This window comes from Pseudopipra pipra, chromosome 2 (assembly GCF_036250125.1).
Source record: "Pseudopipra pipra isolate bDixPip1 chromosome 2, bDixPip1.hap1, whole genome shotgun sequence".
NCBI classification, from domain to species: Eukaryota; Metazoa; Chordata; class Aves; order Passeriformes; family Pipridae; genus Pseudopipra; species Pseudopipra pipra.
Genome location: NC_087550.1, coordinates 40,582,351 through 40,605,381, shown reverse-complemented (window position 1 = coordinate 40,605,381; position 23,031 = coordinate 40,582,351). Strand labels below are relative to the sequence as shown.

Genomic DNA, 23,031 nt, shown 5'->3' with positions numbered 1-23,031 from the left:
TGGCCTAGGTTTATTGCCATGTAATTAATGACTTCCCAATCTTTACGTTGTTAATTCTCAGCAGTGACACTCATGGATATGCACTTGCACCAAATATACAAGTATGAAGCCTCAACTTGGCTCCTGGACACCCGATACATGTGCCTGACGGACAAGGACATTAGGACCTCTTTAGAGTTTATCAAAGCTGAGAAGTTCAGTATTGTTTCTTCTGAATACATACACCCCAAATAGTAGCAAAGAGTTCTTTGCTGTGTTAATGTATCTCATTTAACAGCAAGATGAGAGAATGTCACCTACTGGAAATTGAGTTATTCCTTGGCTTAAAACTGGTCCTCAGGGTCATAAAATGTGACCATGCTTGGATTGGTTGTCATGTCTCTGATTCTGATCAACACCTTCTTATTAGCCCCTTTGTCAGCTGCCTATTTTCATTTGTCTCCTGTTTTATCCTTTGACTGTAAGTTCTTTGGGATCAGGTCAGCTTTTCTTTTTTTTTCTTTCTTCAGCCACTGGTAAGGTCAGAAGTTAAAAGGCAGGTCTCTCCATCTTTCTGGTAATGTGAACAACAAATAGTACTAAAATCTGTGTTCTGAAAGACATGGTGACTAGCTGCAGCTCACAGTAAATAATGGCTGGATGCCAGCACAAGTTGATGTTGCAACCTCCACTTAATGAAAAAGAAAAAAATCTTTAAATGACTTTGCCAGGAGTTTGATTTGTTTGAACAAACAGCAGGATTTGTTTCTTACTTTTGTGATATGGTGAAAATGAAAGTGAAATTAAACTTATTTCTTCTAAACCAAACAAAAAAATCATTAACATTTTCCAGAAGAGCACGCATGGGCAATGTAGTCCTCAGCAGTCCTATGAAGCATTTGACAGGATACTTCTGATATAAATGAAGAAAAAGTGATATGGAAAGGGGTAAAGCTTATACATGAAGCCATGGACAATTGTTTAATAATTTACGTGTATCTTATTACAAGCTAAATATGGATGAAAAGTTGTGATTTTCAATTTAGGACAAAATGTATGCGCAGAACTGTTGCTGAGGATTTTCTGTATAGGAGCAGTGGTTATAAAGTGCTGAAAAATGCTGACAGTGTCACCTTTATATTTTAAACCTATATTTAAATGTAAAGTTTGGGGAAGCTTTTGAAGTGCAGGGTAATACCACAGCTATGAAACCACAAACGTGGAGTTTTCATTGTTCACTTTCATTCCAGACTTTCACTGTGTCCAAAATTTTGAAAACTACTCTCTGCTTTAGGGAGGTTAAATTAGAGTTAAATCAGTTTTTAAAATTCTATTCTCTTCAGTCTGCATGGTGGATGGATTTTCTGTTGTTTTTTTGTGTTTTTGTTTGTTTGTTTGTTTGTTTGTTTGGGTTTTTTTTGTTTTTTATTTTAGTGAAGACGGTGGAGTTTAAAGATGAACTGATTCAAAGATTTTTGATACTCATTTTTGGGTGAAATATTGAAAATTATTAAATATTTCATTTTGATATAACAAATGAAGCATTGCCATTTGGTTTTGAAAATATGTAAAATTTGTATGTTGTTTCAGTTTTATGTAAGAATAGAATAATTAAAACAGAAAAGACAAATGAGAATATTTCGGTTTGAGTTGACAGAGAATTTTAATTTTAATCCAAAATTATTACTTTACTTCTATTTTGCTAAATAAAATCAACAAACATTTTGATTAAAAACAGTCTTAAGATTCCTGTTTTTACTTCAGTGAGTGAACTAAAAAAATTTTTAAATTAGCTCTAGATTCCTCTCCTAATAGAAAGAAAAAAAAAATATCACACCAAACCTGGAAAAGCTGAAAGTATTTGTAAAACAGTTCATGTTCATTTTGACATTCTAATCTTGTAAAGAAATTTTAAAAAAATATTATTGAATGGATAATTAATAATTTTAAAGTGTTTCTATTTTGTGTTTTTTTTTCCCAAAGAAATATCTTGTGGCTTGTTTCAATTCTATGTGTTTTTTTTATTACGAAGAGAAATGACAGTTTCTTAATTTTGTAGTGTGTCTTAATTTTTATGCAGAACAAAAGTATTTACCAGCCAAAATTATATTTTATTATAATTGAATATAACTGCATTATTGCAGTAGAAACCTGTAGTTACATTTAGTCCCTATAGTTTAATGGGGAACAGGTGAGATTTAGGGAAGACAAAGAGAAGTAAGTGTCTTACTAATGTCCTGTTTTTAGAGTAAGAGATGCTAATCCGAGGTGCCCAAATTTACAGTTTTCTCATAAGCAACTGAGTCCAGATTTCCGAAATCTCAATTCTCTACTTTATTTACAAGGTCTTTCTTACTCTGCTTGAATCCCATATTCTTTAAGATAATTTCTGCATGGCTATTTTTTGTATAAATTCCGAAACAGTTGTCAAATAAAGCAAAATGAAGCAAAATATGAATGTTGCTACATTTTTGGGGGGATAAATTAATAAACTTCGCTTTAGTCCTTAAGAAAGGTCCTGTAACTTTGCTCCAGGTAGAGTTCCAGTTATTTATTTCTTTTAAATCACTTTATATCTTAAGATATAGATGTAGTTTGAAAAGCAACACTTCTTAGCTGTGGAAAAGGTATGGGCGGGGAAGAGTGGGTTTGTCACCAGCTTGGCAGAATTTCTTAATGTGAGGATCAAAACTATTACACATTTGGCATTTTTTTCTTCTCAGTTGTTTCTAGTCTCTCTATATATGTATGTATGTATGTGTTTATCTATATATATCTCCTGCAGTAGACATCCAGAAAACAGAGGGAGCTAAGTGAAAACTCTTTCACTGTGTAAAAGACCAGCCCTGAAGTTCTCATCCTCCCAGAAAAACAATAACAACATCATCTCATCTGTTCAGGAATGAAATGTAAAACATGCCAGCATTTCAGAAATGGACAACACACATATTCAACTACTGGAAAACAAGGATGACCCAACTGGTCTCAGGATCTGAAATGTTGTTCTCATTTCCTCTGTATTATTAATATTTGTAATTATGTAGGAGATAGAATTAAGGTCTATTCACTGACAAGAGGGCCATATGTGGTTGCGGGACTCATCCTGATTAGTCTCTAAATCTCCACATATAGGATGGAAATCTCAAATGCTCTGGCATACATGTATTCCAGACAACCAATGCATTAGCTTTTCTGGTACATCTTGTACCAGCACACACATTGGGATTCTTTGCCAATATTAATTTGACCCTGCATTCCAGTGTTTGAGTAGCCTGTAGACAATGCAGTCAATAACTACAGTCCACTTTCTCTTTTGTTTTTCTCCATGGAAACCCACATTTTCTACAAAGGCTTTAGGAACCCATGCTATCATCTGCAAATGTCACAAATACAGCAGGTTATCAATTTTTTTCTTGTGCAAAAATTATGATAATGGAAAAAGTTGAAACTTCTTTTATACAAATGACAACTAAAACAACACCCCCAAGAATAAAAAAAACCTGAAAATAAAGCAGTCTAAACTAGGTAACATTTTTTCCTGAGACAGAGACATTTCTTATTGCACTAGGAAGAAATTCTAGCTGAAAATAAGGGCAACTTAATGGAAAATATGGACTTATTAAAAATAAAGCCTGTGTACAATCCGCTGCTAATAGAGTGCATTACATTGTTACCTCATAAAATCAAGTTTGCATGCATGATTAGCAGGTTAAACTTTGATTCTACTCAATTTTCTCTCTCCCCATGTTTCCCTATGAATAGATAATATAATTGATGACTTGCCCCCGGCTTCAAGTGCCCTGACTGTTTTAGTGGAATGCTAGACATGTTTAAATTCATATTATTGCCTCTTTGCACCTTGTGGGCCTGTAAAATATATATCAAAGCTAGAACTGACAGAGAGGCAGCAGCTGGCTGTAAGTTAGATGTGCCAGAAAATTGCAATATTATCCATTCCGATGAAAGTAGCTATGAAAAGCAATCATGTTATCTAAATATGAACTAAGTGACAAGATTAGAGTTTAATTAAAAAATTAAAGCAAGTGGAAACCTGTTTATTATTCTGCTGATTTCTTTACATCATCCGAAGTATTATTTCCGTAGGTATTTTTAGATAATGGACTAATATAAGATGTTGTTGCTATCTCAGGGAAGAAGTGATAAAATAGGTGAGGTGTGGGGATGGATGAAGACTTTAGTCTCTAGTCAAATTTGCTTGTGCCATTAAATTACGGATGCATATTTCTATTTAAGTATGAGATAGTGGAAGCAGAATCACACATCTTCTATCTCTGTGGATTGTCTAGGCAGCCACATTCAGCCTGGTGAGTCCCAGCTCTTACCTGAACAGGAGTCACAGTCAGTTTCTCAGCTGGGAGATGGATATTTCTGCATTTCCACCTAGTGCAGGGGCAAACCGCCTGTTTATACTTGTGAGCCACATCTACCATCATTGCAAATATCCAGGTTACTCTGCCTTTCTGAAATATGATTTCCTTTAACATACATGCCCTTTAACAATTGAGAACTATGGCAATAGAAGTGGAAATCATGTTAATAGACATGTTAATAGTTTCCCTTGAAGATTTCAGGTAAAAAGTTAGTAATAGAGAGATCTCGAAAAAAAATGGGTCACCGGGTTCACTAAGGTAGGCAATAAGGTGCTACTTTGAAAAACCATATGCAACCTGTTGTAACCCAATGAAAACTATCACTAGTTTCCTGTCTCTTCAGCATCTGAAAACTATACCAAGGGTAATAATTCACAAAATCAGCGAAATGCATTTCAGAAATTAGATGTAGCAGGCTTGGGACTTCAAGAATATCTGGAGATGAGGGAAAAGGTGGCTGCCTGAATGAAGCAGTTCATGAAGCCTCTGACATTTCAAGACTACCATACAAATTATAAGCAGCATGCCATTTTTCAAAGAATTATATGTGTAACAGTTAGGGCTTTTTTCATTTATTTAGTTCTTTGTTTAAAGCAGAGTCCATTGCATTATTGTTCCAACTTCACAACTCTATGAAAATTCTAATGATTTGGAAAATTATTTCTTATTCTATCTCCTCACTTCCTCTATAGAATAAAAAACAGAGGCTGCATCTATCTTTTTTATTACCCACTCCGCTCCAAACCCCCAAACCATTTGCAGCTGAAACAGAAACCAAACCTTTTCTTAAAGAAAGGTCTTTCAAAACTGAAGTGATAGCAGCAGGCTTATGCTATGCTATGCCATATTAAGCAGGCACACCAGATAAATTCATCTCCAATTTCTCTCAAAGCTGTTCAGTTGTTTTATTGGCAGCTATCTGGATTTCAGTGCCATGCTACAAAACACTCTTTTCTACTGTGATACTTGTGAAGCTGTAATTTTGGTAGCAAAAGAAGGTATTCCTAACTGGGAACATGAAAGTGCAAGTGAACATCTAGTATGGCCTTTTTCCTATTTGAATTAATAAGTTACTATTTTATTATTCAAGAAGACTTGCATTATTATCACTTCCAGTGCTGTTTATCAGAAGGAGCCCCATGAGCTGGAGTACAGAGTTAAGGACTCTGTTCTTTCCTGTGGCAATAACAGTGGAATGTTACCCAGCAATTAACATCAAGCACTGGATGAAAATACATTGCACACTGCATGCTTTGTCTTTCCCACAATTTTGTTTTTTACTGATCAGTATCATGATTTATCAATTCCTTTTTACAGAGGTAAAGTAGCAATGATTGTCCAAATGAATATTGAAAATGGGTGTGCATGAAGAAGACTTTCACTTGAGTTTTAAGAATATGCTTTAGCAAACACAGGTTTTGTTTTGAAAACACTGTGAAAAAAGGAGCCTACAAACATGACAGCTAGATGAAATTGAGTATTTTCAAACTTGTCAAAAAAAATTAGCTCACAGTTTAAATGCATTGGGTGGATTAAAATAGTGAATCATCTTTTCAAAAACAGGAAAAAATTTCCTCAATCTGAAAGAGCATAATCCAAGGGGTGCAACCTATCGTAGGATAAACTTTCTCCAGAATGTTTTTGTCCTCTCTGATATATATCATCTGATTAAATAGGGAAATCGTTCAAACATTAGAGTCCAGCAGAATTTGAACTACCAATGAAAATCAAGGAAAGAAAGATGGTGGCAAAATAAGGGGTATTTTTTTGAAAATCATTTGAGATCATAGTAACTTGTGTTTTTTATTTGATTTTCATTTCCTCCTTTTCTTCATGGAACAAAATACGGAACATCTGAAGCTTTTGTTATAAGGGTATCAAGTTTTACACTGTGGGGAGCTTGAAGAAGATGAGGGGGAGAGTTGGAAAGGAAGCATCCTTCACCATGCAAGAATGGGAATCAAATCCAGTGCAGTTCTGTGGTTGCACAGTGAGATTTAATATCAGCTAGCAACTACACAATCATTTAAAGCAGAAAAAAATAAATATGTGTTATTATAACTGAAAATAGGTTTGTTAGACTTCATCTGAAATAGTGCATCCTATTTTGGGTGCCACAATGAGACAGATATTGATCAACTAGTTCAGGGAGGCCATGGGGATTTTGGGGCTGAAGCAGTTGGCTTGTGAGAGTCTGGGGGAGCTGGGCTTGTTCAGCCTGGAGCAGAGATGGCTTGAGGTGACCTAACAGCAGCTCTCAGTGCCTGCAGGAAGGTCACTGAGGAGACAGAGATGAGGTCTTCATAGTGGTGCAGTGTGGAAGAGCAAGAGACAGTGCTCATAAACTGAGATTGGAAGAGTTCTGACTGTATATATTGAAAAAAAAATCACAATGAGGTTAGTTAACTGCTGGCACAGGTTGCCCAGGGAGGATGTGTAATTTCTATCCTTGTAGGTTTTGAAGACTCAACTGGCCAAAACTCTGAACTGCTTGCTCTGAAGACAATTTATCCAGATTTGAGCAGAAGGGTGGAGCAGAGACCTCCAAAATCCCCTTCAGCCCCAATTATTCAGTTGATTCTCTGGTTCTAAGAAAATCAGCCTGAACATTCTTCTATGAATGTTTATGAATGGCATAGACACAGAGTGGCAAATTATGGAGCTGAGTATAAGATTAACATATCTTATAGATATATATGGATTATATATATATATAATTCTTACCTTACATAAGGTATTTCTTTCTGAATGAGAAAGGCATTGTAATTTTCATCATTCTTATAATTCCCCTTAATGAGAAGTCTGCGTGTAACACAATTGTTGTATTTGTCTACAATATTTATAACCAGACAATCAGTTATGCTTTCAAATTCAAGTGAATCTTTTAATTTGGCTCTCTTCTATTTTGTAAGACCAATAAGTTACTTAAAAATTATTCAGCTGAAGAAACATCAAAACAACAACAAAAAAATCTATCTAGGCATCCTAAACAATGAAGCAGAATGAAGAATGATCTGAAATTTTTCTGACATGAAGTTCTCTTCTGAGGCTTTGTCCAAATCCTATCTCTATCTCTTTCCACCTGCTAAAACATGTCTTTCTGGCTGCCCAGAGATTTTTCTCAGATTCCCAGTTCTTCATCTCCCTTTATTATGCCCAAGTTACTGTCAATGATTCCAAGCCTTATGAGACCATTGTAATTTTCAAGAGACCCAAATAGGATATAAAGCGGTTTTTTTTCTGGTCTCCCATGATATCATCCTAGTTAGAAATATAATGAAATTTATTTAAATGTAATAACTGTTCATGGTGTGAATGATAAAAAACCACTTAGAATGAAAGGTATTTCAAACTAAGCAGCTTTTCATGGCTTTCCTATCTTGCTAAAAAAATTCTATACTACCTTCAATGAGAGAAGTTATGAAAATATGGGGGAAGAGGCTGCTTGAGAGCAGTTGTTTGAAGACACTGACAAGCAGCCTCGGACTGAAGAACACAGAAAGTCTATCAGAGGGAAGGCAGCAATAGCTTAAGTGGAAGATGAAAACTAAGGCAGATGGAATAAGACTGCAGGGAATGGTTTTATTTGAAATTTCTGTAAATTAAAAAATATTCTTGTTATTAAACCAAACTGGATCCCCATTTCAAATAATATCACCCTGGAACAGTGATGACTGAACACAGAGGTGTATACCAACAAGAAGAGATTAGATCTATTATTATATCAAATTAGTCCTAGTTTCTGATAGTGATGTAAAAATAACCTGTTTATCTTTTCCTTACCTGCTTCATTTGTTCTGATCACTCGTGATGGTGCACTTGGGTCTCCAGTCCCAATTTTATTCATTGCTACTACTCTGAACTCGTACTCCACCCAAGGGTTCAGTTCCACAGCCATAGCAGACTCCATGTCACCACTGATCAGATCTGGAACTGTAGAGAGTAAAGAAATGTGAAGGTCAATCAGAAACCTGAAGCTCACATGCAGGATCTCAATAGTAAGTGGACTTTGTGATACAACATGGTCATTAGAAATGATCGACATCAAGGATCTAATAAGTCAGAAATCGCAGCGAGGTTTTTGGCACTGTAGTACTCCTGAAAAGACACAGATTGAAGAGTTTAGGGGAGAGCTTTCTGCTTATTCACAGACGCATCATGGCAGGTGTCTTCGTGCTGTCCTTTCAGAGCTGTTGCTAAGTAACACAAAAGGAATGAAAAGAAGGAAAAAACCCAAAAAATCAGTGCTTTTGATTTGTCCCTGTTCTCTTATGAGTATCTGTTTCTGTAGCTGATAGTGGTTATTATTGTGATGTTCAGGAGTTTAGAACAGTCTACTTGTGCTGTTTTAAACTTTCTCTCACCTGTTCTTACGGTCTGCCAGCCAAGAGAAAATGGACTGCGTGCTTGCAGATTGTAGAGGGAGATAGGGCTGTGATTGTCTGCCCCAGGACTCCAGGAGAGTGTTGCTGTGGTGTCTGTAATTTCCTCCACTATTACAACCCCTGGGGGACCAGGAGGACCTAGAAATAAAGCGGAATAATCAAACAGACTTCACCATCATCGTGGATGAGAAGCAATAATACAGGAGATGCATTCTGTGGGCACCCAGTGGAGTTCAATGTCCATGAAATACAAGAGTTACAATGCACAGTGCTACGTCATGGAGATACTTGATTTCCACGATTTATGATAGCAAATTGCAATTGTTGCTATTCTTTAAATGCTGCATGGGTGAACGTCAATTAACTTGTCAGAGTGATAGCAGAAGAACTGGAAACAGACACAGATTAAAAAAACTGCAAAAACTCCGTAATAATTATTCTGCACCTAAAATTAGAGGAAAAAAAGAGCAACTTTAGGAAGCATCCACGCCAGACTGAACAGTCACAATCACATCTTCTCTCTGTGTGGGACTTGTCAACAGGAAAGACAGATAGTAAGCAAAATGAAGCAGAAGTGCATGTGCTTCATGAAGATAATAATATTACTAATAACTGAATCAAAAATACTGCATTCATCCTTTTTCTCAAATTCACTCATTCAGGGAAGCTGACTGGATTACTAACATACTGGAGGTCCATTAACTGTTTGATTAAAAACTGTTAAAACCAAAATAAAAACCCAAGCCCAAATATTTTGAAAGCTGAAAATTACTATGGGACCATTAAAAACAGACAAAAAACCCTCCACAACTTCTTACTTTGAAAATTAAAGGATTATTTATTCCACTTAGCTGCACCAAATGTGAATATGCTAATGACCATTTGTATAGGCTGTGTGACTGCTGCAGTAAGTGAGGTCTCTGGCAACAAAAATGACTTTGCAAAGAAAAATGTGGCTATAATCCCATCCATAATATTCTTATTTAATTCCACTTGATAGTTGATATTACTGGTGTTTGAAAACATAGTTCATTTGCACTTTCCAAACTAAATTGGAGGTAAGTTTTCCCTGGTCCAAGATCCTCTTCCACAGTTGTTTTTAACCAGATGTTTATGGGAAAATGTGAGTCTCTGTCATGAATAAACACAAAACAAACAGCTCTCTTGTGGTTTCTTATACTAAAATCTCATATAAGTCCTGAAGGATAGGATTTAATACTTCTGTAAAATATTCATATTATTAATAGCTATAATTATTTATGAAAAATATGGATTTTTTTGGCATCTAAGGGACTTCTGATTCTTTCCATCCTCTTGTTGTTGAAGGCTGATGTTTTGCTTCTGCTCCTACACAGGTGGAGGACTGTGAAATCATAAATGCACTAATGGACACGTTCTCCCAAAAGGGAACTGCAGGAAGGGTGGTGATAGAAACAAAACTCCATTAATAGAAAGTCATTGCTTCTACACTTTGAGGGAGCCCAATGCTGTTTTTATGTATCATATCACTCCAGTTGTACTGGAGGGAGATCTTTGAATATCTCCATTCCCGTGAGCTGCGGTGAACTGTGTGGTCCCACTTGCTGAACTATTAGAGCTCAGCACCTGCAGATCAGGATGGTAAACACTGGGGTCTGGTGCCTCCATTTGAAGTGCAAGTTGCAGCCAGGATTGCTGCACTACTGAGCCCAGTATTATTATATTTTAGTGCTATTTCATGCAATCAAATCTTTTGCTGGCTAGATTCCTCAATCCATGAGTAGAAACAAATTTATCTGAACATCAAAGGCTAAAAAAATCCCATTAACTGAAATATTTTTAGTTTTTGTGATTTTCTGTCATTTGCAGCTGCAAACAGCTTTATGCTTCCTCTGATATGCCTTCAACAAAAGCATGTTTACATGAACTATAACAGCAGTAGGATCAGTTCTGTAATAGTTGGGCTCAATATCTTCAGAGTGAAAGACATATTGAATCCTATAAATGAGAAAGCAATTTACGCTATTCACTTGCCTCTATTTGCTTGGTAATGATCTACAAGCAACTAATTGACATTTAAGTGTTGGAAATATATGACATTTAGAAATAATAACAACAAGAGAGAAATAAATGTTTGAAATTCGAGATATTCAATTCAGTAAAGTTTAGTACTATGTATGTATGATGGAAGAATATTGTCTCTACAGTGCACTGCAGACTTCTTTACAGGAGCCCAGGATATGGCTCTGGGCCATAGGAAGAACAGTCTCTTCCACTATTCTCTTGTTCTCCTCGCTCACCAGGCTTGACTCAATGTCTTTCACTGAGTTGCAACCATGAATGCAATAAGATGGAGCCACTCTTTGGACTCCTTGCAACTCTTGGCCTTCTGGACTCCCATCTTCACTTGCTGTGGAAAGGTCTTGCTTTCTTTCTGGGGGAAAACATGGTGGAAAGATATGTCCTCTGCACTCCTGCCTTCCTGCCAAGCATTTGCTGTTCTTTGATGGGAAGAACCAGGTCAGACTTTTGTCTCAATAGAAAGTCCTGGGGCTAATTTAATAAAATAGGGTGATTCTTCAATCTCCATCCTCTACTGTTTCAGGCTATCTGTTGGTGTACGGAAATATTAGTGAAATTTTTATTTGTAGCCATGAGGGAAAGTTTAGAGGAAAGCTGGGGTTTTGATACAATCATATGCTTTTACTGGGTTAGAGCCCTAGGCCCAGAATTATATCATGGTTTCAAGCATAAACAAAATTAAAGAGAAATATTTTAGTACTTTTTCTCTACAACAATATTTCTCCCATGCACTCTGAATGTTGTTAAAGAGTTTCTAGCCACTGTATTATAGCAAAAGAGCAAGATCTTGCTTATATTAAAGGATGTAAAATATATTTATGCAGACATTGCCTGATAAATTCTCAATATATTTTGTTGCCACAGTTCTCTCATATTATTTAAACCTTTTAAATGCATTCCTAGGCATGACAATGTGTCATTATGCTTTCGGAGATGTGTGCTCTAACATAGTCTGCAGAGTGACTGCTAAAAAAGATTTCCAACAGCAGGCATTCTTGAAAGTGGATTAATAAAGGACAAGAGCCTCAGTAACAACAAATGTGTGACAGCTAGCCAGGACACGAGTGCTATGCAGATGTCACTCATTTTTGTAGAAATCTCATTAAATTTGATGCTTGGAAGTAATCATTCATGGTGTCAGTCACATGGCTAATGCAGAAAGGCTTTTCTCCCAAGGGCTGTGTTATTGCTCAGGATCTCTGAAACAATTTTTTAGCTGAGAATAGCCAATTGAGGAAAAAACGCCTGGTCTGCTCAAATGCTTATGTGGAAACTACACAGAAAATGACTGGTCATAAATGCACTATAGTGCAGTTGACCTTCATAAAGAAGACATTTGTGATAGGCTCTTATGCAGCTCTAGGAGCACTGGAAACCCAGTGTCAAGGACATTAGTCAGTTATCTCCTTTCAGAGCAATTCCGTAGATTGATACTTCATTTCAGAACATGCACGACTGCATTTTGGCAAATTTGTTTTATGTATCTTTTTATTGTTGGACTGATCATCCTGAGAGGTTGTTAGATTGCTTGCCATGGTACAACGTTAATATGAGAGTTCTTGAAAAACAATTACCAATAATAGCTGTAGCCACTCAGTGAGACAGTGCCCTTTCCTGTGAATCCCAAAATATGTGCTGATTTACTCCATTGCTACCTGACCAGGATAATTCTTACTTTTACCAAACAACTAAGAAACCTGATATGTAGCAGTTCATGAACATGATTTTCTTGACCTGAAGATTTTCCTTTTTGAATGACAAGGTGCACTGGCTTGTCATCAAGAAAAAGAGATGTCAAGAAAAAGAGGGTAAGTGGAAGTAACTGCAGAAGAGCAGAAAAGGTGCATAAAAGTAGCATAAATTCCTTTTGCTATTCCCAGCTATGACATACGATGTATTTGCACATGGTGGAGAATGAGAAGATGGAGAGAAATTTTGTTGTATAGTAGATGCTATAGACAATATGGTTTTAGTGGATACATCCATAACTGCAGTCCCTCTATGTGTGGGAACCCGAGTGGTTCCTATAAGGTATATAAGGGCCTAGGGGAGATGGAGAGGTTGTAACCCAGTGAGCACCAGGATGGACAGGAAGGTTAGACTTAAGGCTGAAAGGTAAGAAAGAGAAGAAGTTGATTGACTATTGCAGCCTGAATACTCTCGACTCACTTCAGGGATGAGGGTCAAGAGAAATCCCTGGTGTCATGCCCGAGAAGTTCTTTAGTGTTACCTATGTCATGTTGTGCTCCTTTGCCCTGATAACTTCTCTGCCTTGTACTAACTTAAAAATAGTGAATTTGGATAGGCAATCATGAGAGGCTGATGATTGTTGTGAGCTCAGATTCCAGACTGCAGTCCATAACCTCTGAGCTGTATATTTGTGTAGTGGCAGTTGTAACTTGACACAAAATGTGTGGACAATGCAGGGAACTCGAATTTCACTTAAGGTGCAAAAGCACTAGTAAGCTATGAATTGCATCATGAATGACATTGCTAGAAGGTCCCAAATACAGTAATAGACTGAGTTTTGGAAATGTCTCTTTCCTTGGCATGGCCTGCTGACTACCTTTAGTGCTATAGGGCATCCCTTACCTGTTGTCCTATTTCTGGTCCATGCTGTTTCCTTCACTCTCTGCAGTCATAGTGTGTGCATCAGCACTCTCAGGACTACATGTGTCTCTTTCAAGCACTGAGTTAGTAAACATCACTAAATCTCATCTATATTTTAGTACTTGTTTCCAGGCACTGTTTTGATTGAAGTTATAGGTATGAACTAAGTTGATGTTTTTAAAAAGCTTCTTAGAACAAAGGATCTTTTTTAAACTGTTGGACAAAAATATTTTAAAGATATGAATCTCTTTCCCTTTCATATCATTAAAAATATTATAGAAAAAAAGGTCCTGTTACAAGATCAAATTGCTAGAAATATTTTGATCTGGAGTCTATGGGCTAAAGGACTGATGCTCCATTACAGTAATATACTATCTTCCAGCATTGTAAATGTTTTAGTTGATACACTGAAGAGGGCCAAAGTACAGATCTGAGCTCTGGCCCTGATCCTATGTGCTCTTCTGGTGTCAGCCAGCCCCTATCACAATGTCAACCCTGTGAAATTATGATTTTCCAACCAATGCTTTGGCACAGTTAATGGATTATTGTGGACAAGGGTACATCTTAACAGGCAATTTGTCATGCCCATCCTGAGGGGAGGGGGACTGGGAATGTAACTGTGTGGATAGGAACTCTGTTGTACCCATTGGCCTCAGGGAGCAGTTCTGTCTTATGGACGCATTCTGTGAGTCCAATTAATGGGGTCTGTGCTCAAGGCATCTTCCTGGCCTTTGTTACAGCTCAAACATAATTTCAAGGACCAGCAAGAATCTGCTGACCTTGTTTACGTTCCATTTAATAACATTGTGTTTGAAGGCCTTTAAACCCAAGTGCTTGTCTTTAAGTCTTATTGGCAATATCACAACAGAAAGGAGCCGGGTGGTCAACCTAACCAGTAGTTCCTGCGTTATATTTGCTCCAGGTCACTGGAGTTCAGAGGAAACCTTGCTTCTAAAAAAATACAGCATGAAAGTGGATTTGTTGCTTAGATTGGTAGCTTTGCCAGTCTACAAGATTAATAGCTTTAACCTTTTTATTTTATTTGTAGACCACAAAATGTGTACTCTTATATCACAGATTGTAGTCACAAAGACTTTCATCCCTTCACACTCCAGGATTGCTCTCTGCTCTATTTCAAGATCTTGCAGCTTCCAGGTAGTTGTTTGATCTTAATGCTCATTTTACTCACAGTAGGCATGCACAGTGCATTTAGTTAGCTCCTAAGGCACAGTCTTAAAATACATGTTATATATTGTAAAAGGAAGATGGTTTTCCACTAAATTTTAAAGAATCTTCCTGCCATGTTTTTTTTTTGTAGTAATATTTGTATTGTATTAATTAGCTTTGTACATGCTAATAACTTTCCAAGAGTGTAAAATATTGATGGAGAAAATTAAGAGGACTGAACTTTCTTTTATTTTCTCTAGAAAGACACAATGTCTGTTGACATCCATAACAACATAAAACACAATTTGAGCAGTAAGAGTGAAAAAGATAATAAAAGTGAACAATGGTGAACAAACTATTATTAAGATACCCAAAAAATAATTGTCATCTAAATCCACTAAAATCCTTAAATGTAGATGAATGAAATAGTTCTGGAAACAAAGTTAAGTGTATTAATGCTTAGAGAGCAGGGGTGTATTTATAATATAACTGACACCAATAACTTACTTATCTTTCAATTTCTTCTAAAGCATATTTTATAATAGGTATGTATTATATAAAATATTCTTGTAAAATTATTTTATAAAATAATAGAATCATAGAATCATTAAGGTATGAAAAGACCTCTAATATCATTGAGTCCAATCATTGACTTGACACCATTGTGTTTACCACCAAACCATGTCCTCAAATTCCACATACATATGGCTTTTGAACACTTCCAGGACTGGTGATTCCTCCTTTTCCCTGGGCAGCCTATTCCAATGCTGTCTTTCGGGCCTTTCCATGCTGTCTTTCTTTCCCTTTCAGGAAAGCAATTTTTCCTTATATCTAATATAAACCTCCCCTAACACAACCTGAGTCCATTTTCTCTCATCTGGATGCTTGTTACATGGGAAAAGAGATTGACCCCCACCTCACTACAGCCTCCTTTTAGGTAGTTATAAGGAGTGATATGTCTATATATATAACTATATAAAAATATAAATTATTAAAAGGACTAGATGTGCTGAAATGTTCTTTAACATGATCACTGATGAATAAATGATACATGCATAAATAATTTCCCTCCATTTTATTTATTTGAAATATTTTTTTTGTTATGGAAGATGGCACATTTTGTTAGCTTTTCAAATTCAAAACTTGAGCAAACTTGCCTGGTTACTGCATTGCTGTAGTTCCCTTGCAAAGACCTAATGGTCATCTTCTTTGCTGCACTCTCTCAGACTAAGTTACCTTGTAGTGTAAACCTTTGGTACCTTTGTTTACATTGTATACATTGCAGAAAGTTAAACACTGAATAAGTAATTTTGGGACTGGTACTCTTTGTTCCTTTGCAAGTAGGTGGAGAAATCTTAAAGAAAGATAGTTTGGAGATGACCTAGCTGCTCCACAGACTGTTGTAAAGCAGTGTGTAATGCAGCATCCAACATCTATCTGAGTAGCTTGAAACCAATGCTACTTACAAACAAGACTAATAAGAGGTGATAGAATTAATTTGACAATTTAATGTTACCAAAACAAGTAATTTATTATGATAAAAAGCTTTCATTTATTAAATAAATGTTAAAATACTGGAAACTTGGTACCACTGATTAGGCACTGCAGCTTTCACAGATATAAAAAAATCCTTTAACTTCACAACCTTGTGTTCCTACTCAGTCATGATGCTTCTAAAAAGAAATGTGATGCATGAAAGGGATAAGTGTGAAAAGTAACTACACTGATTCTTGTGATATCACTATCACCTCCAACAATATGGAGGTTAATATAGCAAAAATCACTCACTCTGTTCTACATGTTTGAAGCACTGTCCCCATCCAGATGAGATGAGTATCATGACAAGTTTTGCATTGATCCTCTAATCTGAAAGAAACACCTTGGTGTTCTTGGAAACTGCTGCTAAATCAGGACTACTACTCGCATCAGTGAATGTGAAAGGGATCTCTACTCTTAACTGACTATTGGCATGATGGCCTTTGTGAAAGCATGTTAGACTGCTGCGTGGTGTTCCCAACTCCCCCTATTTTTCTTTGTTGAACTACAGATGCTTTTCTCCAGCCAACCCTCAAAACTTGCAGAAGAAAGAGCAAGGAGTATGCAATAACTGACTTTGTTTGGAGATTTTTTCTCAATTTTTTCTTTATTTTTATTTTATTCTGCCTGTGACAAAGCAGAGCTTCAAATGAGTTCATTAGAAATTGTGTGTTTTAAGAGCAAAGAGATACTTTTTGCCAAAAGTAGCCTTTTACTCTACCTATGTCTTCTACTGGTGTTCAAAAACTCCCAGACTATGAGTAATAGATTTTGCACCGATGAGACAAACTGAAAAATACTGTTGACCTTTTTAAGTGTAGCTAATTGCGTCAATGCAAGGTAATAAGGGTCAGCCTCTCCATGGTGTCAACCTTTCCATGATATAAGTATTTGATACTCTAAATGTCTTTACAGTGAAACATGGTGGAAACACAGGATCATGAAGATATCCATTGTAGTGAAAATATGAAAGTACAGATAGCCTCAGATTTCAACAGGTGAGGAAATAAGAATGAAATAAGCCATTTTTTGGAAGGTATGCTTTAAAAAACAAATTAATTCACCAAGCAGGTATTGTCTCGAGGAAAGATGACACATTGCTGGCTCCAAGATCACCTGAGACATCTGTGAGAGGCAAGTCTCCTGGCTGGTACTGCAGTGTTTGGCAACCATGTTTGTGATCATATCATTAGTGTCAGAACACGACATGCATATTTATCCTATGTTAGAGCCTTCTGCTTTGGTAATCACTTTTTTGTGAAAAATCAGTACAGAGACAGCTCAACCGCTGGTGTGCCAATGATAGATGGAAAACCAGCCCAGCTGTAACATTCTGCTAATATGCTTGTCTGCTACTATTTACTGCAAGTTGAAGATCTGGGTGGATAATCAAGGGCTGGTAGCCAGACAAAACAAAGCACATGACATGAGAAACCTATTCTTGGATTGATGTCAAGGACAGGGTTTACATTCATAAAAATCATAAATCACTTCTGCTTCTTAAATAGCTTTTGACTTCATGTTCTGAGGAAAATATTTGTTGATTCTGTAGCAAATGTCTATATTCTGCTGTAAATATTCTTGTTTTCATTGCAAACAGGTATTCTGCACATATTTTCCTTGGGTGAACAAACAATAAAAGACATAAACGAAGTGAAATCAGGCAATGACTTGGGTGTCAGGAATGTAAGTCCATAGCTGTGATTTTTGTTGTATTCATTCATTTCCACTAAAACTATTTCTTTGATCATCAGACATACATAATTCCTGTTATGGGCTTGCACTGAAGTAGCACATTTGTGCAGGCCTGGTGCCAGAGTAGTTACCAAACTCTGTGTTCTCTTCTGCGTGTCCTTGAGGTGTATCAGCCTATATACACCTTCTTCTGCCTTTATGGGCTCTGATGATTGTCTTCCAGAAAAATATTACAGTGGCATTCAAAGTTTTAACACTATCTGCATCATTGCCCTGATGGAGGGCAAATCTGGTGCAGAGGGTGCGTGCCTTTTATTTAACTTTTTCCAATACACAGTTCAGTGTGTTGGCTGAAGCTGTTGACACAGGTTCCCCTTAGGTAATCTCTGTTCAGTTTTAGAGCAGGACTAAACTCAATGACAGAAGCAAATATTTGGGTTGCTGGAGATGCCCTAAATTGTGCCCTACACATCCAGGTGCTCATTTGCTCGTCACCTGATTTCTGTGTTCCTGGCTGCTCTGCCTCAGAAAGAGGCTGGAACACACCCTGATCCCACCTAACAACTACCTGCAGGTATAGCATGCTCTTAAGGAGAAACTGTGTTTTTAGTCTGGGTCTGAGACAGATAAAAAGAGATATCCTACCTCTTAGATGTCCATTGCAGTTGCTGAGCTAAGTTGTAAGTGATTGGCATTGCCTCTTCTGCCTTAAATCAATTCTGGCCTTTGATCTGAATCCTCTCTCTCATCCTCCCCATATTCAGAGAGTAAAGAACCTCTCTGGGGACCACCAAAGAATCCATGTGCATATCTAGAGGGGATCACGGATCTCAGACGGATAAATAAAAGATCATGACTTATTTTTTTAGGTACCTAATAATAAAAACAACTTGTGATGATGAATTGCAAGAATTTTGTTGAGCTCTATTTTGGAGAGGAAATGTTTTTGCAAGTTAGGTAATAGCCTTCCTGAATATAAACAAATGATGTCAGGTATGTCAGGACAGCTCACCTTTGCAAGTCACTGCTGACTAGCGTGAGACCACCAGAATACCTCTCATTCACAACCCACTCCAAGATTAAAATGCAAGACATTTAAGCTGGAGAGCTAATGTATTACCTGACAGGCTCAGCTGCTAGCAGAACATCTCTTCTTAATGAAATCCACAATTCAAGTTATTGGTAGCATTAGAAAAAAGAAATTGCTAGAGAACACTAAAAAAATTTTTCTTACTTTGATATACATAGTTTAATCACATTTTCAAAGCACTTAGAGAAGTATTTATGTTTGAGTAGTAAGTGCTGATGGGACTTGAATCCTGATTTTGTCCAAGCATGATCTAGAATATCTTCTCATATATACTTGTGAAATGTTCCTGAAACAGATTTCCTAGGTTAAAATAATTATTGAAATAATATTAGACATGTATTTCACTGCAACTTACTTAAATTCACGACCTGTGGGGTAGTGAATTTGAAAATTTAAATTTTAGTTTAAAAATTTTGTAACATGTTGTAGAGAGTTGCAGAACAGAAACTTGGTACTGTCTTAACTTTATTTGTTTTTCACACTTATACACATGTGCACACACACACACACACACATATACGTACATATGTAGTAAATTCAGAAATCTTCTTGCACCATTAATTGCCTTCTTGTGAGTAATAAGACTCAAAGGAATTGAGATTTATGTGGCACTATTCATTCTCTGTTCTCCATATAGTCTTTCATGGGTGGTATTTTTGTAATTTAACTTCCATTGTATAATGCAGAGCCAAGAAGAACAAGGGCAAAAATAATGACCCATTTAGTTCCCTGGCATGTATTCAAGGCAACTTCCAATAGAGTAAATAGCAAAAATGGTTTCAAAAAAGATAAATATGATTTAAGGATACTCCGTGTTTTCCCCACAATAAATGATACTGAGACATTGCACTTGCTTAAAAATATGGTGGTGAATGTCTGTCTGTTAAAGATCACAATGATAGTTACGAGCAACAGAAGTCTGAAAAGAGTTTGTTTCTCCTTCCTCTATCTGAGGAGACTGCAACAATTCACTTCTAATTAATTTCTGCAAAACAGTCCTTGGATTAAAAATAATGAAGCAGTTGAATGCATATTTAAGTATAAATTTAGTCAATTTGCTAATAGCAGTAATTCTGATATTCACAAATATCTAAAGGAGGGAAAATGAGATTATCTTAATTTATTCTGTATGTCCAATTTATTTCCTGTAGAAATGTTGTAAGCAGAACAATTTTTCAAGAAAGAATTACAATGATATATTAAAAATACCAGATGAACCTCACAATATAAGTAATGATTGAAATGCTGTTATAGGCTGGTATGATATTATCAGTATTCAACACTGGCATTTTCTGCAGGAGGAAAAGGAGAGAGAGTAAGGTCAGAACAAGGATGTGCTGTAAGTTTGCATATCAGTATGTGTAAGAGTTCATAACAAAGCTTCTGCTAATTCAGTTTGGCCACAGGCTGTAACATTTAAAGCAAAAGGATGTTTTGTACTATGCACAAAATGAAACTTTAACTAGAAACTCTACTGAATATAAATAATAATACAGTTTTGGATTACAGACTTGACTGCATAGTGGGAATGGGTTTTCTTCATAGATGATTTCATTTGTCAGGTGGAATTCTTCAGAGTTTACAGAAATATTTATGGAAACATCTGTTTCTGCTGCTATCTTCTCCTAAACAATGTCCTGTATCACCAAAAGCTAAAACTAAAGAATTTTGAAAGGTGCTGCAGTTTGGGATCATCAGTGTTAAATTGTACACCACTGAGTGCATCTATCGGCTGAGACAGGGGGAGAAAAAGGAATTAGAGATACTGAAATGAAAACGAAGTTCCTGTAAAAGTATAAGGAGAGATAGATTAGATTCTCATAAATATTTTGGATTTTTGAACTGTTGAAGCCTATAAGGACTAGTCATTACTAACTCTACACTGAATGTACTTTAAACATTTTCTGCAATACAAAACAAAACCATCCTACATTTCTTGGTGAAAGCAATACTGACACTGTAGGACCTTATTGCCCTCATTTGTATAGATTTTACAGATATCTTAAGGAAATTAACGACTTCAGCAAAGGAACCATATCCTATAATTTCATGAAAACAAAATTTTATATCAGGACAAAAGCTGTTACACAGTACAAATCATTTTGTGAAAGTGATGCAAACGTGGAAACAAGAAAAGGAGAAAATTGTAAGCAAAGTACATTTGAATTTAAATTCCATTACAAAGAAGTTATAGTTTTTATTTCAACAGCATGGTGACATGCTAATGAGACACACATAAATACATTCTGATACTGCTTACAGTGCTTTTTTTTTTTAATCTCAAATCCCTTACTCAGAAAAGCTTTTATTTTGTAGAGCAAATTCAATAAACTAATTTATATAACCAGTATTCTTAAAAATATTTTTGTGATCAGTCTATCCTAGATAATGACTAAGAGATTTTTGTCCTTAAGAAGTTCAATGGCATTAAAGTTGAGATTGCCTTGCCTATCCATACAGCCTCCAGCTTCTGTCTGAGACAGACCAAAGGTGACACATAAGGTCTTGCATAACCCACAAGAATGAATCAGATTTCATAAGGCAGCTAAAATGGTATTAAATGTCTGTGATGAGTCAACTGAATACCACCATCCCAATAGTGTCATAGCTCATAGAAATCTGACAGTCTTCAAAGTGTCTTTGTGGAAATATTTAACAATTACTTTCATCAAAATATGAAGAGCCCTGCAGTCAGCCAGAAACATTCTTTATCATTTAAGGCATATATTTGTCCTAAAAGTGATGGATAGGAACACATCAAGTCTAAAGATGTTGTGGAATGTGATAGAATAAGTATTTTTGAAAGATTATAATATCCAGATAGTTCTGATTATTTTTTTATCTGGAGATTTTAAAATGTTAATAAAATATCTACCTTGATTTATTCTTTCAAAAAATGTATAATCCACAGTAAGGCTACCCTACTGTACTACCCAGCAGGCATCCATCTCTCTTGACATTGCAGGACCCACCAGTTGTAATGCCAGTAAGTGGATGCAAGTCCTCATATCCCATCAGGCACTGAGCACACACACACACGCAAATGGTCCAGAATGCAGAAATACTCTGCTTAATGGAATGCACATATGTGTTAGTGCCCTTCTTTATTTTAAACTAGTTGATATTCTTGATATGATCTATGATCCTGCAGGAAAAGGACTCTGTTCCTGTGCATAATCAGGAATGTTAAATGACAGGTAAAGCAATTTGCCAGATTACAGGACTGGGTCTAAAGATGCAGTCAGCAGTTGGTGGTCACAACTCCATGTGTGAAAAAACCCAGATTCTTGTCATATTATGGGGGTTTTTTTCATTGTTCACATCCGTAATTTTACCAAAGTTTGTATGGTCCCTCCTCTTAGAAAGTAAATGAATATTTGTTAACTGCTAAACCTGAAAGAATGGCTTGACCATAAGATGAAATGTAAAAGCATCACACAAAAAAGCACAGAACTCATTATACCTACCTTCCACAGGTCTGTGAATGCTAATTGTCTGCATTTTTAGTTAATCTGGAATACCTTCTGTGCTTCTATCTCTCTTAAAACCATGTTCATTAACCAACTGTCTTTTCTCTTTGCAATGTCAGTAGGTCAGTATATGGTGAAACTATTTTCAAAGACAGTAGGTTAATCACAAATGGTTTCAATAGTATAAAATTCTAGGACTAAGCAGAGGCGTCCCTGAAGCCCATATATTTAAATTCCCTGGTACAACTGTGTCTGGTGATTGTGTTTTCAGGGCACCACAAGCATACTTACCCCTAACAAGCAGCTCCGTCTCATCTGACACGGTATCCGCTGCAGTCTGGACCCTGCAACCGTATCTTCCAGCGTGCATCAAGAGGATGTTCCTGATCATTAAATCTGCAGAGGACGCTTGCTGAAACAGGGATGAAGTGCTAGTTTAAAACTCAGTGAATCTGTGTTCAAGGTAGTTCACAAGGGTGTTTTTGTAAGGTTTGAGCAACTCTTGAATGTAGCTTTCATCTTGCAAAATATATGTGCCCTAATACCCTCTTGTGAGGATTATCAGAACACTGTATTTATACAATTATTAATAGGGATTAAAGAAGAGGATTTCAGATTTCTAATAACTTTGACTTTGCTTAAAGCAC

General features: G+C 36.4%; 1 protein-coding gene across 7 annotated transcripts in view; it reads right to left on the bottom strand.

Moving 5' to 3' along the window:
- CNTN5 (contactin 5) overlaps nucleotides 1-23,031 on the bottom strand; it is a 605,150-nt gene that overhangs the window by 31,808 nt on the left and 550,311 nt on the right. For 6 of the 7 annotated variants that reach the window (XM_064645131.1, XM_064645132.1, XM_064645133.1 and 3 more), the window contains 3 exons: nucleotides 22,676-22,796; nucleotides 8,735-8,893; nucleotides 8,154-8,303 (listed from right to left, as the gene is read on the bottom strand). In XM_064645131.1, coding sequence (XP_064501201.1) covers nucleotides 8,154-8,303; nucleotides 8,735-8,893; nucleotides 22,676-22,796 — 430 coding nt within the window. The remainder of the gene's footprint in view (nucleotides 1-8,153; nucleotides 8,304-8,734; nucleotides 8,894-22,675; nucleotides 22,797-23,031) is intronic. The other variant, XM_064645136.1, reaches the window with a different exon arrangement.